General features: G+C 36.3%; 1 protein-coding gene across 7 annotated transcripts in view; it reads left to right on the top strand.

Moving 5' to 3' along the window:
• Window positions 1-14597, top strand: part of LOC111513440 (2-oxoglutarate dehydrogenase complex component E1) — a 41133-nt gene extending 26536 nt beyond the window's left edge. For 4 of the 7 annotated variants that reach the window (XM_023169675.2, XM_023169652.2, XM_023169666.2 and 1 more), the window contains 11 exons: window positions 661-916; window positions 5000-5278; window positions 6021-6156; window positions 6222-6402; window positions 6467-6976; window positions 7073-7274; window positions 7337-7587; window positions 8834-9273; window positions 11471-11625; window positions 12480-12587; window positions 14019-14597. In XM_023169675.2, the coding sequence (XP_023025443.2) occupies window positions 661-916; window positions 5000-5278; window positions 6021-6156; window positions 6222-6402; window positions 6467-6976; window positions 7073-7274; window positions 7337-7587; window positions 8834-9273; window positions 11471-11625; window positions 12480-12587; window positions 14019-14118 (2618 nt within the window). In that variant the 3' untranslated portion in view covers window positions 14119-14597. The remainder of the gene's footprint in view (window positions 1-660; window positions 917-4999; window positions 5279-6020; window positions 6157-6221; window positions 6403-6466; window positions 6977-7072; window positions 7275-7336; window positions 7588-8833; window positions 9274-11470; window positions 11626-12479; window positions 12588-14018) is intronic. The other 3 variants (XM_023169689.2, XM_023169681.2, XM_074174905.1) reach the window with 1 other exon arrangement.
• Window positions 14598-16053: the final 1456 nt, after the last annotated feature.

The raw sequence follows: 16053 nt of genomic DNA, 5'->3' as shown, positions 1-16053 counted from the left end.
TTTGACCCCGTTAGACTTTTTTGTGGGGTTTTTTCGAGTCGCAGGAGTATGCAAATAAGCCACAAACTACCACTTATGTTCAAATTGTGTATATTTGTTTTTTTCATTTTTTGAAAGGGACTATACAAACTATTTTGTCTACCAACTTTGTTAAATTTTATTTTTTATTGTTATATTTTATCTATTAGATATGTGAACTTAGTTTTGCTAAAATTGTGTTTCTGGGTATTTGTGTTTTTGAATTGTTTCTTTTCTTTTATTCTTTAAAGTGCTATACATACTTTGGACAATAAAAGTGTATGTCTATGTATCTATAAAGCCCAAATTAAGTAGAACTTAGCCAGTATGAAGACGCTTGAGGAAGTTATTGTATACCGTAACACTTGTTGCCATTTTGCAAACAGTTTCGTGAAATCAGTAAGTAAAAACATGAGCGAGCGGTAATTAAATTACTTTTGCAAGACATCTGACTTGTATAACGTTTGTTGAGTATTTTTTGGGGATGATTCAATACTCGAAACAGTATTCAATTCGTGGAACAAGCACCGCTATGTAAACTAGGCTTAATCAAAATGGCACCTTGTTAGGGACGCTCATTCACTTTTTGGGGTGAATCGGTTCCTTCAGACAAACGTTTTAACTTATTTTTACTTGTAACAGAGGAAACGGACATGGACAGGGTGTTCAAACTACCGTCTACGACCTTCATTGGTGGCAAAGAAAAGTCACTTCCCCTACGAGAAATTTTACGCCGATTGGAATTGACGTATTGTCGACATATCGGTGTCGAATTCATGTTTATCAACAGTTTGGAGCAATGTAATTGGATAAGGCAACGACTCGAAACACCTGGCGTGACGGATCTCACGCCTGATCAAAAAAGACTCATTTTGGCACGTTTGACACGCGCAACTGGGTAAGTATGTTAGTCGGATATACTGTGTGTAAAAGCCAAATGGAATAAAATAATTATTTTGATTACGGTACGTATTTTAACAAAATCCCGAAACACGTCAAATTTAAATTATAATTTGATATACTTCAACGGAAAAATGCTACCCCAACCTTCAACCCCCGTCGAATGACAGGTACAACCCCCAATTGTTTAAATGGGAAGTATAGGCTTGTTATATATCGTTTGAAAGGTATCTTCATTCTCTATTCAAAAATGTTATCGCTTTCAAGTTTATTGCAACAATTAAGATAAAATAAATTAAAATCATGTGGTTACCGAAATTCGATAAAATGCACTCAAAACTTATTGCAATATACTCAAAACTTATTTTATGTTGAGGTATTGATAATAAGGAACAATAAGCAAAATAGAGAAGCAGTTTCGCGAGATTGGTCACGTGGGGCAGATGAAAAAGCAGCTGCCAATGCAATGAGTGATGAACTCAAATCAGATATGATGCTTGAGTTTGAGGAAAACCCACATACATCGAATAGATAGGCATCCACTACATTCAATATTAGCCATACATCGACAGTAAACATATTGAAAGAAAATAAAATGCATCTCTATAAAATGATACCTACTCAAGAGCTTATGGAAGATGATGTTGATAGAAGAAGTTATTTTTGTGAGCAAATGATGTACATGTTGGATAACAATATCATCCAATTAGAAGACGTTATGTTTTCTGATGAGTGTACTTTGTCTCTTAACAGTCATGCTAATCGGCAAAATTGCCGCAATTGGTCAACGGAAAATCCTCACTAGATGAGAGAAGAACACACACAATACCCTAAAAAGATTAATGTTTGGGCATGGATTGTAGGAAACCATATCATTGGTCTCTTTTTCAATGAGGGCAACTTGAATGTCGATAATTTGGCACTACTTCAAAATGATGTCATTCCAAGTTTAGCAAATTTATATCCTGATCCAGGAAACCCTCAAGTTCCAGTGAATACGATATAGTTTCAGCAGGATGGAGAACCACCACATTACCAAGTTAATGTCCGGCAATACCTCGATACAACATTTCCCAATCGGTGGATAGGGAGGCGAGGATCGATTGAATGGCCAGCGCGATCACCTGATCTTTCATCATTAGATTTCTTTTTATGGGGATATGTAAAGAGCAATGTGTACAAAACTAAACCTTCAGATTTGAATGACTTGAAAGAATGAATAATGCTTGCGATTAGGTCGATCACGCCTAGACAGTTCTATTTTAGATTAGGATGTTGCCAAGACGTTCGCGGTGAACATTTTGAACATTACTTCGTTAACATCCATAGTTCTTTTTCGTATTCTACATTTCATTACGTTTTGCATTACATTTTAGTTTTTGAGCCTATTTTATCGAATTTCGGTAGCCACATGATTCTAATTTACTTTATCTTTATTGTTGCAATAAACTTGAAAGCGATAACATTTTTGAATAGAGAATGAAGAGACCTTTCAAACGATATATCACAAGCCTATATTCTCATTTAAAAAAATGGGGGTTGTACGTTGAAGAATGTCAAATTATAATGTATATTTGATGTGTTTCGGGATTTTTTTGAAATATGTACAGTAACCGAAATAATTAATTTATTCCATTTGGCTTTTACACACTATATACGAGGGTGATCTAAAGAGTTTTCCGACCTAACAAAGATTCAAGACATTTTTTCAGATTTTTCTTTTATTTTCCGACATAGTCTCCTTTTAACTCTACACACTTCTCCCAGCGATGCTTCCATCTCTGTAACCCGTACAAATAGTACTTGACGTTTTACTCAGAAAAAAATTGTTCAGAATGTGATTGCCTCTCCATTTGACGAAAATCTCTGTCCTCGATGAGTGAATATAAACAAATCGCTTGGGGCTAGGTCTGGTGCGTAAGGTGGATGGTCAAGCAGTTCGAACCGTAATTCGCAGATTCTCGCCATGGCAACCGCTGAAGTGTGAGACGGTGCGTTCTCTTGGTGCAATAGGATTTTCTTTTTCTGCAAATGTGGCCGTTTTTCCGCAAGTTCTGCTTTTAGCTTGGCAAGTAATGATGCGTAGCATGCTCCCTTGGAAAGAAGATAATCGATTAACATAACTCCATGACTATCCCAAAAAACAGTCGTCATCACTTTGCCAGCCGATAAACAGTTTTTACTTTTTTTTTGAAGACGGGCTCCCCTTTGCAGTTCACTGTAATTAATCGACGCTGAAACTCGGATTTATTGCCTTTAAACTGCGCCAAGAGAGCGGTGGAAAAGTTCATTCGAACACGTTTTTTGTCTAACGTGAGCAAACGCGGCACCAAACGCGCGGGCAGTTCTTTTGACATGTTCATAGCCTCTGGTATCTCTCACTTTAATCCGGCGGTCGTCTAAAACTATTTGGCGAACTTTGACGTCGGTAGTTGCTGTTTTTGGACGTCTCAAACGTTCATCGTCTCCCAAGCTCTTACGGCAACGTTTAAATTCAGCTGCCTAAAACTTCATTGTAGTAAATGATGGTGCAGAGACCCCATATACAGAATCCACTTCATCTTTGATTTGCGTAGGCGTATTGCCTTTAGAAACAAATATTTAATGACGGCTGGATACTCGATTTTGTCCATTTTAATAAAAACACTCACATCAACTCACTCAAACGACTAATATATAACAGCCGCGTATCTAAAATGACTGAAACTTTGGTGATTAACTGTCAACAGATGAACAACGAAATTCACTAGCTTTTATTTACGAGGGTTGCTATCTTCATGTTGAGGCCGGAAAGTTTTCAGAACACCCTCGTAAAACGGATGGGTACAGGAGATTAAGTTATTCATTATTTTTAAAGAAGTTGAAAGCATTTGAAAACATTATTTTGAAGGTTCTCGAATTTATAATTCATTCATGAATAGATACGAAAAACTATATTTAGAATACTCACTACAATATTCATTTGCATGAATAATTAATAAAACATTACCTTGAACTTGTTGTGAGGATAAATAACTCAATAGAATACATTACTTCAAAAATATAAAACATACACCATATGAACCTTTTTTTTTTGTAATGAAAAATAGTGTCGCAACTCAGTACTCGCTTGGCTTATTAACGAGAGGATTTTATTCGCTGTTTCACCCATTCATCATTCATCCAAATAATGAGAGAACTCTAGAAACTTAATTAAATATTTATTGTAACGAAATGAGGAAAATACTTCAGGAAAAAACTTACACTACAATGTTAATCAAAAATACAGTAAATCACCAAAAACTTACATATACTGCCACCCAGCAGGATCGAAGGAAAGGAGATGTGCTGCATTGCTGATTTTTAGATCTCAAACTTTGAATTATATTTTTCTATTAACTCGGAAATTCTGGCTTCAAACTTTGAAATTCCGGTTCCAAACTCGATATTCCCGACTTTGAACACGGAATTGTATTTTTTAGATCAACTCGTATAATCTAATTTGAAACTTGAAATTATAAGAAGACTGTTCAAAAAATAAGGTGAAAGTTCAAATTTCACGGACTACATACATTCGATTGGTGATTTTTCTATGTTGGTACACTCCTCTTAAACATACACTGACAGTTTCAGCTGTTTAGTTTGTTGGTGGAAGGCATGAAAGTTATAAGTTTTTTGCGTGTTCGGCGAGTTTCTGCTATCGAAAAAATGGTTCAAAGAATTTGCAACTATTTTTTTGTGAAAAACGGAATGTTCATAATTTTTGGCCAAAAATAACACCATAATCATGCCTCAGCCACTGTATTCACCAGATTTGGCCTCCTGCGACTTTTTTCTGTTCTCAAGATTAAAGATACCTATGAAAGGACGGCGTTTTACGACGATTGGAAGGACATACCTGAAGTGCATATCAGATCCGATTCGAGGATTGGAAGAAACGCTGGCACAAGTGTATTATATCTGAGGGGGACTACTTGGAAGGGAACAAAATAAAAATTGATGAATAAATGAATATTTTTGAGACAAATGAAAATTCACCCTATTTTTTCAATAAAGTATAGGCATGAATGATTCCATCGATGTAATTGTGTCTGATTTTTAGATTTGAATCGTTCTTGGCTCGTAAATATTCGTCTGAAAAAAGGTTCGGACTCGAAGGTTGCGAAATTCTCATACCAGCCATGAAGACTGTAATAGATAAATCTACGGAATTGGGCGTGGAAAGCATAGTTATGGGCATGCCACATAGAGGTCGTCTCAACGTTCTAGCTAATGTCTGCCGGAAACCTCTCCCCCAACTATTTACTCAGTTTGCTGGACTTCAAGCCGCCGATGACGGGTCTGGTGATGTGAAGTATCACTTGGGAACTTACATTGAACGGTAAGTGTGGAAGCAAAATCATGGTGTTTTATGTTCATTACCCTGTATTAAAGCTAGGGTGGTTGTCATGACGACAGTTAACAAGAATAGAGGTACAACTAGAAGGAACGAAAACTGTTAGATAATACTAAAATTTAATAAAGTTTGTTTCCGTTTGTTGATGTTTTAAAAGGCTTATAACATGGTGTCAGAAGTGGGATATGTTCATAAAGATACTTCCTACACCTGAATTTTTGAATTTTCTTCACAGCGTTAACTTCTTCCTGAGGTTGTAGTGTTTTTAGATGCTCTCCACCAAGTTTAATAGATTTACAATACTCTATAATCTTCACTACACTTATATCCAAATCCCTTATTAGCCTGGATTGAATCTGTTTGTCTTGTATTCCAACGTATTATATATAGCCAAACCCTCGTCACCGATACAATTGAGAAGAATGGCAATCTCAACATCCTCTTGAATTTCAGATTTATCAGATGCTTTCAGATATATTTCGAATTTTTGTTTATGTCGTTATCAGTAAACGGTCTCGGAGGTTTGTACAAAGACGTCATTTTGACTTCACCAAATGTCAAATGTTTTTTTATACTTTTCTTGAATTATGGGCTGGAGTTCTCACAGATGAGTAGCTACTTCAGACAGCATGTTATAAGCCTTTTAAAACATTAGCAAACGAGAGTAAATAAAAAATACATTTGAGTGTTTTGTCTAGTGGCAGAAAATGAACGCAATTTTTTGCAGATTGAATCGAGTGACAAACAAAAACATCCGTTTAGCTGTAGTTGCGAATCCATCTCATCTTGAAACTGTAGATCCTGTTGTTCAAGGAAAAACTAGAGCAGAACAGTTCTATAGAGGAGACGGTGAAGGAAAGAAGGTGATATAATTCGACTTTTAGCAGTTTTTTGTTGTCTAATCAAACGATCTTTCATTTGATTTTAGGTCATGTCAATTTTGTTACACGGAGACGCCGCTTTCGCTGGACAAGGTGTCGTTTTTGAAACGATGCATTTATCAGAATTACCAGCTTACACCACTCACGGTACCATCCATATTGTTGTGAATAATCAGATTGGTTTCACCACGGATCCTCGATTCTCTAGGTCATCCCCATACTGTACCGGTATGTCACAATACTCGGCATGTGAATTCCTCTTTGAAACCCTTTAACCTTTTCATTTTTTTAGATGTTGCTCGTGTAGTGAATGCCCCTATATTCCACGTTAACGCGGACGACCCGGAAAGTGTCATTCATGTTTGTAATATGGCCGCCGAATGGAGATCTACGTTCCACAAAGATGTTGTCATCGACTTGGTTTGTTACAGAAGAAATGGACACAACGAAATTGATGAACCAATGTTCACCCAACCCCTCATGTACCGTAAAATCAGATCCACCAAGCCTTGCCTGGAAAAATATTCAGATCAGTTGATAAATGAGGGAATTGTAACCGAGGATGAAGTTAAAGATGTCAAAGATAAATATGACAAAGTTTGCGAGGAAGCATTCGAACAGTCCAGGCAAGAAACTCACATCAAGTACAAGGATTGGATTGACAGTCCTTGGTCAGGATTCTTCGAAGGCAAAGACCCGTTGAAGGTCAATAAGACTGGAGTTATTGAAGATACGTTGGTTCACATTGGAAAAAGGTTCTCTTCTCCCCCTCCCAATGCTGCAGAGTTCATTATACACAAAGGTAACTTTCCGTGGAATTCGTGAATGAGTGAAATATTTCAAATGTGCTTGTCGCAAATGAACGGAACCAAAATGAAAAAATCTTTGAATTTTGTAGGTATTGAACGTATTTTGAAATCTAGAATGGAAATGGTAGAACATAGAATGGCTGACTGGGCACTTGGAGAAGCTATGGCATTTGGATCTTTGTTGAAAGAAGGAATCCACGTTAGATTGTCTGGGCAAGATGTCGAGAGAGGCACCTTCTCCCACAGACATCATGTGCTGCATCATCAGACGGTCGATAAAGCAACATATAGGTTAATAGATAGATAAATATTCATTTGAGCACATTATATACATTTAATTGATGACTTTTCAGGCCCTTATGCAACCTCTATCCTGATCAGGCTCCATACACAGTGTGCAACAGTTCTCTTTCAGAATATGGTGTTCTCGGTTTTGAACTTGGTTATTCTATGACCAACCCGAACGCTTTGGTCATATGGGAGGCCCAATTCGGCGACTTTGCCAACACTGCACAGTGTATCATAGATCAGTTGCTCTCCAGCGGTCAGGCCAAATGGGTCAGGCAGACAGGATTGGTGTTATATTTGCCACACGGAATGGAAGGTGAGAGAAATCAACATTTTTTATTTCAAAGTGTTTTTTTATTCTTAAGTTTTCGAGTTGGACGCCTATCGACAACGCCTATCCGTACGTTTCACAAATTAACGTCGGAAAATTATACTTATTGAGCGTCGAAGTTCTGCCTCAACCACCATACTCCCCAGACTTCCCGCCAAGCGACTACCATTTTTTCATGCACTTCGATAACTTCGTTACCGATAAAACCTTCCCAATTGAAATGCTGATGAAATTAATGGAGTTGTGTTTTGTTGGCAAAAGTGCACTTATTCAAATGGCCTAATTTTTTAACAGTCATTTCAGTAATTTAAGCACCTTCAACTCTAATCGTAGATCAGTTATTCCCGCCAGTCGTTTACATGTGTCACTATTCACTCAGAGTAAACAGCACGGAGTAGGGATGAGAACGAAGCCGGTCTCCTGTCTCTCTCACACAATAAGTCAGTTTTCGGCCACTGTTTTTGTTTATCTATCGAGCGTAGATACAGTTTGTGATGCCACCGAAACTGTGAATTATATACAACGGAGTTTTTTAGCTCATTGGATTTGCCAGGCATGCCACTGCATAATTTACAACTTGAGGTTGGATTACTCCGTAATTTGAATCCACCACGGCTGTGCAACGGCACACCATTAGTCATCAAAAAACGTTGTCGAAGCTAGTATTTTGAATCGCAAGTTCCGAGGTGAAGATATATTAATACCACGAATCCCTATTATACCTACAGATGTATCAATTTATTTTAAACGTGTGCAATTTCCAATTAGATTGGCATTTGCACTGACTATTAATAAGTCCCAAGGCCAAACAATGTCCGGTTGTGGCTAGGATTTGAGCACACTATGTTTTTCACACAGACAGTTATACGTGGCACCATCTAGTTTATATGAGTTAACTAAACATGGACTAACGAAAAATATTGTACACACTATAGCATTAAAGGAGTAATAGTATTTGTGTAATTGTTCTGACACACACTTACAATGAGTTAGTTATTTTGTTCTACCGTAGAAATAATTTAGGTGGTAAAACAACGTTTGCCGGGTTAGCTAGTTGTTTTATATGATTACTGCACTTGAAGTGTTTAAATAGTAAACTCCTGCCTGCTAGCCTATGGATTCCTTGAAAAATCATGATGTTGATGATTGATGATGAAAATTTGAAGATACTATCAGTTAACACGCCATATCGTAATCGAAAGTTCATTCCAGAATGTCTATTTTCTTCTAGGACAAGGACCCGAACATTCAAGCGCACGTTTGGAACGTTTCTTGCAAATGTCTTCCGATGACCCAGACTATTTCCCACCAGAAAGTGACGATTTTGCAGTGAGACAACTCCACGACATCAACTGGATTGTGGCTAATTGTACAACACCCGCCAACTTGTTCCATATTCTCAGAAGGCAGATTGCTTTGCCATTCAGAAAACCATTGATACTCATGACTCCGAAGAGTTTGTTGCGTCACCCCGATGCAAGAAGTTCCTTTGATGATATGAACGAAGGCACGGAATTCCAAAGAGTTATACCAGAACAGGGACCGGCCAGCCAAAATCCCAGCGGGGTTGAAAAACTCCTGTTCTGTACCGGGAAAGTATATTATGAAGTTATGAAGGAAATCAAAGCAAAAGGATTGGAATCGAAAATTGCTGTTTCACGTGTTGAGCAAGTGAGTAATTTATAATAGGAATATGGAATGGATTTAGCTCATATTTGTTGAGAATCTATAACGTATTCACAAAACTCTTCATTGTGGGATTTTCACCGAACAGTTTTACAAAAACGCAACACGTGTTTCGCTATATATAGCTTCTTCAGGTGTGTCTTTAGGCAAAATATTTCCCAGTAAATTCTATATTGTGAAAAATTTGTAATTTTTATCATGATTTTTGGTTTTTAGTCTTATCTTTTTGAGCAGAATTGTCATAGTGATAGTGGAACAGTTTCCATTCAAGATTTTTATGCCAACTTGTTCTTGCATTGAATGTACACTAGGTTTATGCACCTTTTTTCAACAATAATAATAATATTTATTGATTTCTTTAGGACATCCTAATATACATACCTTATTTTAAAAATATATAAATAAACATACAGATAACGAAAATGATATGATAGAAGGAAAAAAAGAAAGGCATTTTTCAATGATTCCAGAATGGTTTCAACATGAGGATATACATAACAAATATATTACCAAACAGAAAAAAGAAAATCAGGGATGAGATTTTATATAGTTCATGAGTTTTTTTTAATTGGAAAACATTTATTGAATCTTTCAACGAAAGTTGAAGTTTGTTATACTCATTCAAACCTTTATGAAATAAAAACTTCATCGTACTAGTCAAATTGGTTCGAGAAAGGTGGAATTTTTGGGAGCTACTCGCTCTTGTCAAGTGATTATGGATTTGAGATTTATATATACAGAATTCTTCAAAATAAGTTGAAAGCAAGTTATGTATTAGTTTGAAAATGAATATCATTACTAACTCGTATAAACTTGTAAAATAATCCTCATTCCACAATTCTGTAATTTTTGTAAAGCGATAACTTATTTTGGTCAAATGAGAATAAAAGACTAGCACAGTAATCAAAATGGGGTTGGAGTACATCGAAAGCAGAGATGAAACTCTTGAGAAAAAATATAATTTTTTAGAAATTTTCTGTATATATATATATAATCAAAATGAGCATGAAGAGATAAACGATTATCCACCATGAAATCTAAGTATATCAATTCACTTACGAACTATATTACTTGAAAACATTTCTTAGTTCATTATTCATTTGATCGGCTACTGTTTCTATATTATCTCCTGAAATTGATAACAAAGTGTCGTCTGCAGAAAGGTTTATGAAATCACAACCATGGATGTTATCTATATCATTCAGGTAGATTAAAAATAATATAGATCCCAAAACACTCCCCTGAGGTACCCCGAAAACAACATCGCGAGATGATGACACTGAATCCTTCATTTTGGTTACCTGTTTGCGTTGTGATAAATAATCCGTCAGCCAGAACAAAAGAGGTTCCCTGATACCAATACTCTGCAATTTATTTAGTAATATGTGGCGATCAATTGTCTCAGAAGCTCTTTTAGGATCTGAAAATACGGCTATAATATAATGTCCCTTATCTATTGATTCTTTCCATTTTGATATTGTAACTTGTCAAGAATTGGAGCATTATTTGAGTTATCCAAGTTAATCATTTGATTTTTCAGTGAGAATAATATTTTCCATAGTCATGTAGTCTTTTAGTCGTTTGTATGGATAGATTTTTCAGCAATTTGAGCTCAGAGTTGTTTCCGAAGATTCATTGAGGCAAACTTGCCTTCAGGTTTCAAACATTCAGTCGATAATTCATCGTGATGTTCAATAATTTGCAACATTGTTGAATCAATTATTCTACAGAGATTGAAGAACTTCATTCTCTGAATGATTGAGAACAACGAGATCATTTATTTGACTTTTCTTAAACTCGAATATTACGACCTGCTCAGTCTTACTGAATACTGAAATACAAATATAAATGATATAAAACGTTATTGAACCCTGAATAATTCTGAAACCAAAGTATACAACAATTCAGAAATGTTGGGTTGTTTTTTTTTAACCAGTCCAACTGATGAAGTTACCGTGTAGTGAAACGCATGTTAATTGAAATTAACGATGAAAAATTACATCCTTTGAATGGAACTTCCTTTGATATAGTTTTCATTCAGCTCATATTCATTTCGTGGGTAATGAATGTATGGTTTGGGAAGTTGAGTTCAATAAATCAAGGAAAAAGTTCTTTACATATACTTTTTTGTTTTCTTTCTTGTAACTGTTGATTTATTTTATTACTCGGATTTTATTTTTAGATTACACCTTTCCCGTTCGATTTGCTGAAACAAGAATGTGCTAAGTATCCACATGCACAAATTGGTTGGTTACAAGAAGAACACAAAAACCAAGGTGCTTGGAGTTATGTACAACCGAGATTTGAGACTACCTTGTCAGGTCAAAGAGATATATGGTGAGTTTTTTTTTGTATGAAAATGTACAGACTGGACATCGGCTTTTTATACTGAATATACTTGAATTAATAAGAAACGCTATTGATATAAAATAAAATGGAATAGGTGTATGATAATCCTGACATTAAAGGAACCGTACTTCGTTATGAAATTAATAATGATGATAATTGTTTTCATTCATTATTGAAAATTACTATCAGAAAGTAAAGTTTGCACTACTTAACTGCAAAAAAATTGCCATCCACCACTTTTGAAAAATTCAACATTTGTTGGCTCTCTTTCATATTTTTGAAACTGGGAATTCAAGAAATATTGTGGGAAAAAAGATTTTGGTTTTTTACTTCTCCATCTTCATAGAAGAAAATGTGGGAATCTTCCAAAGGAAAGAAGAAAGCAATTAAATTTGATAAAAAAGTTCACACAGATCAGATCAGGCAAAGAAGTAATTTTCAGACACAAAATGAAAGAAAAAGCCTTTTTGAAACAGCTATTTTCATATAAACATTTAGTTAGACGAAATTTTTGGTTTTCCCTGTACGATGAAAAGTTTTTTTGAAGAGTAAAAGTTTTCCATTTGTAGAAAACAATTTGAGACACACTGTATAAAACAGCAAATGGGTCATTCAAGTGAGAAATGTTATTATGAATTTAAATATGTATTTGAAGGAAAATTTGACCCTAGTAGTACGTATCTATCCTTTCAGAGTTTTATGACAACAAAATATGAATGTTGATTAGGTGGAGTTATTTTTCGTGATGAACAATTTTCGGAATACTCATTACGTATGTTGATCGAAGATATGATTTTTCTCTGTGAACAGCTACAGTCTTTGATTCATCATGAATGTTTTAGCGTGCCTCATAGAGAATCTCAAAGTTGGTTCAGTAAATTGTTTGGAGAAAAAAAATCAAACGTTCAACCGAAGGAGCAAACCGCTGTTCCTGACACGAGAGTAATTAGGTGAGGGAAAAAACATATCTTCGTTACTGTGCTTTCTCGATCCTAGTAGCTTACTTCATTAGATTTCTCAGTATGATTTTAGTTACAGAGTGGAATCATTTAGCTTGTTGGCTCTTGTGTTTTATGTCGTCATCCAAAAGTTCGTAGGCTAACAGAAAAAAAATGGATAAGTCATTCAATATAGTTGCCTACGAGGGCGATACAAGATTTATAGCGGTCATACAATTTCTCGATACCATTTTTATAATATGATTTGTCTTGAGCCTCAAAATAGGCTTCAGTTTCGATGATTACCTCTTCATCGGTGTTAAATTAGTTTCCAGCGAGCATTCTCTTGAGGTCTTAGAACAAGAAAACTTCGCTGGGGGCCATATCTAGAAAATACGGTGGATGCCGAAGCAATTTGAAGCCCAATTTTTTTAATTTTGCCATCGTATTCATTGATTTGTGACACTAGGCACTGTCTTGATGAAACAGCACTTTATTTTTCTTCAAATGGGGCCGTTTTTCCGCGATTTCGCCATTCACACACTCCAATAACTCTATATAATAGTCGCTGTTGATGTTTTTTTTTTATTTTTCAAGATAGTCGATTAATATTATACCATGTGCATCCCAAAATACCGAAACCATAACCTTGGCAGCCGACTGTTGCGTTTTTGCACGCTTTGGAGTCGGTTTATCATGTGCAGTCCACTCAGATGACATTCGTTTTGATTCCGGTATAAAATGATGAGGCCATGTTTCATCCATTGTCACATATCGACGCATAGATACGAGTTTTTTAAGGTGGAACAGCTTCGAACACTGCTCAGGATCATCAATTTGTTGTTGTTTTTGTTCACTTGTGAGCTCGCGCGGCACCCACTTTGAACAGAGCTTTTGCATACCCAAATACTCATGCACACTATGTCCAACACGTTTCTTTGATATCTTCAGAGCCTCGGCTATCTTGAACAACGTCACATTGAGATCATCCAAAATTATTTTGCGGACTTTTTTTATGTTTTCCTCGGTAACAATATCTTTGAGGCGTCAACTGCGTGCATCGTCCTCAGTGCTCATTTCACCTAGTTTAAACTTAGCAAACCACTTCTCAACGGTTGATTTTCCTGGTGCAAAGTCCGAACAATATTTATCAAGCCAAGCCTTGGCTTTGACAGTATTTCTTTTCGCCAAAAACAATGCTTTATCAACACAAAATTCCTTTTTACCCATATCCATGTTCTATCCCATAAACTATAAGTCCAACAGCTGTGAAATTTGTACGCGTCTCTTTTGAAGGTTAGGGTTGACTAATAATCATATGGATTCATTACTAGCAGCGCTATCTGTGTTAGCCTAAGAACTTTTTATCCCATCTAGTATATATTGATGACTTGATTGATGGATCTATAACACAGCATTATTCATTCAATTTTTATTTTGTAGTTATATTGGGAGACCTGTTGCTGCAAGCACAGCCACCGGAAGCAAGAATCAACATCTCAAAGAATTAGCCAACTTATTTGAAGACGCTACCCGACTATAAATTCACAATATAGAATTTATGATAGGCTACTAAAACTCATAGAACTTTCAGTAAATTATTTTTCTCATAGACTAATATCAAGTATTCAAGACAGTTCTTATTCCTGTGCACTGATTATCGAAGAATGTAATTATTGTATATAGCACTTTTATGTAGAATAATGGTACATATTTGATGCGAGAGATGAATTTTAATCAAAATGATGGACTGTTATATTACTATCAATGCACATAGGTAATGAAAGTGATCTAAGGTTACTTCAATCTTGCTTGTTGAATGGGTATTATGTTTGCACCGGCTCGTCCAATAAAAGTATTGAAAATGAAAGATATATGCTTCTAAATATTTGAAGGAACAGGTTTTGTGGTGACACAGTCAGCCGGACTGGTTTGGTGCATCTTACTTTAAGAACTACTTAAGATTGTCATTTATTTATTTATTGTATGAACGTGGAATATTAAATTTTGTTCTTCTAATCATTTGTTGTTTCACCTACCTACACGTTACTACTTTTTCGAGTGCACCATTGCCACAAGATTGCGCTAGCATCAACTGTAAAGTGAAGGAAAACAAAAGAATTGGATAGAAATTTGCTAATATATAAATGCAGCAAATGTCTACTAGTGAACACATTTCGGCAGAAGTGTTCTCTACACGCTAATTGGTATAACAGTATGATTTTCCTGCCCTTTGCTCTATTGGCAATATTTCCTAGTCGTGAAAAATGTGAATTCACTTTTGTAAGGGGTCTGTTCAGAAAATGGAAAAAATGGTCATTTTTGTAAAAAAATTATCAATTTCTATGTTGTCCCCTCCAAAGTTATCCCCTTCAGATATGATTCACTTGTGCCAGCGTTTTTTTCAATCCTTGACGCAGTTCTGATATGTACTTTTTGGTATGTCCATGAGCTCTCTCCGCGATTCGGTTTTTATCTCCTCAATCTTCGCAAAACGCCCTCTTTCATTCAATTATGGGAACAGAAAAAAGTCGCTGGGGGCCAAATCTGGTGAATACGGTGGCTGAGGCATGATTACGGTGTTGTTTTTGGCCAAAAAATCACGAACAAGCAATGAAGAGTGAGCAGGTGCATTGTCGTGATGCGGAAGCCATGAATTGTTCTTCCACAATACCGGACGTTTTCTTCGTAATGCTTCTTGCAAGTGGCGCATAACTTCAAGATTATACTCATTATTGACCGCACGACCATGTGGCCAGAACTCCCGATGCACTAGGCCACGGTAATCAAAGAAAACAGTGACCAAAACCTTGACATTTGAACGAAATGGCGTGTTTTTTAGTCTTGGATGTCCTGGGCTCTTCCAATGGGGCTATTGGAGTATGATTTCGATGTCGTAACCATATACCTACGCATGGAGGCTATTTTCCGGGTTTTCTGGCCGTGATCTGACGTTTCGTCTACTGCTGTGGTAGCTATTTTCAAAGGAGATGTGCTAACGGTCGCTATACCCGAGCTGGTGCTCTGGTTCTTGTTCCTGTTGTATTCAACGCATCAACTACTATTTCCGTACTGACACCAGCTCGGGTGCGACCGTTACCTTATCGCCTTTGAAAATATCATCTACCGCAGCAGTAGACAAATCGTCAGGCAATAAAACCTGCAGACCACGGCCAGAAAACCCGGAAAATAGCCCCCATACAGTAAATACGAGTGAGTGAACAAAGCACCCACGTCGAACCATCTGGCTACCGACAAGAAAATCAAACTTCTGTTGACAATTATTTTTGGTGAATGTTACAGGTTCGTTTACAGGTTGTCTATCTACATAGATAGATAGATATTCCTCGCATGACACAAAAAAAGCCAAGGTCAGGTTCTTGGATGTGACAAGGTCTTCAATGTTACAATGTATCGGCATTATGTAGCGGCAGTAGTGAACCAAAACAATGTGTGATGTCTTTGGATATAAGCTGAG

The sequence above is a fragment of the Leptinotarsa decemlineata genome, unplaced genomic scaffold, assembly GCF_025532065.1.
Source record: "Leptinotarsa decemlineata unplaced genomic scaffold, Ldec_3_MD MMD2_tig00000882_RagTag_RagTag, whole genome shotgun sequence".
NCBI classification, from domain to species: Eukaryota; Metazoa; Arthropoda; class Insecta; order Coleoptera; family Chrysomelidae; genus Leptinotarsa; species Leptinotarsa decemlineata.
Note: the sequence above shows the minus strand (reverse complement) of the source record. Positions and strands in the feature narration are given on the sequence as shown.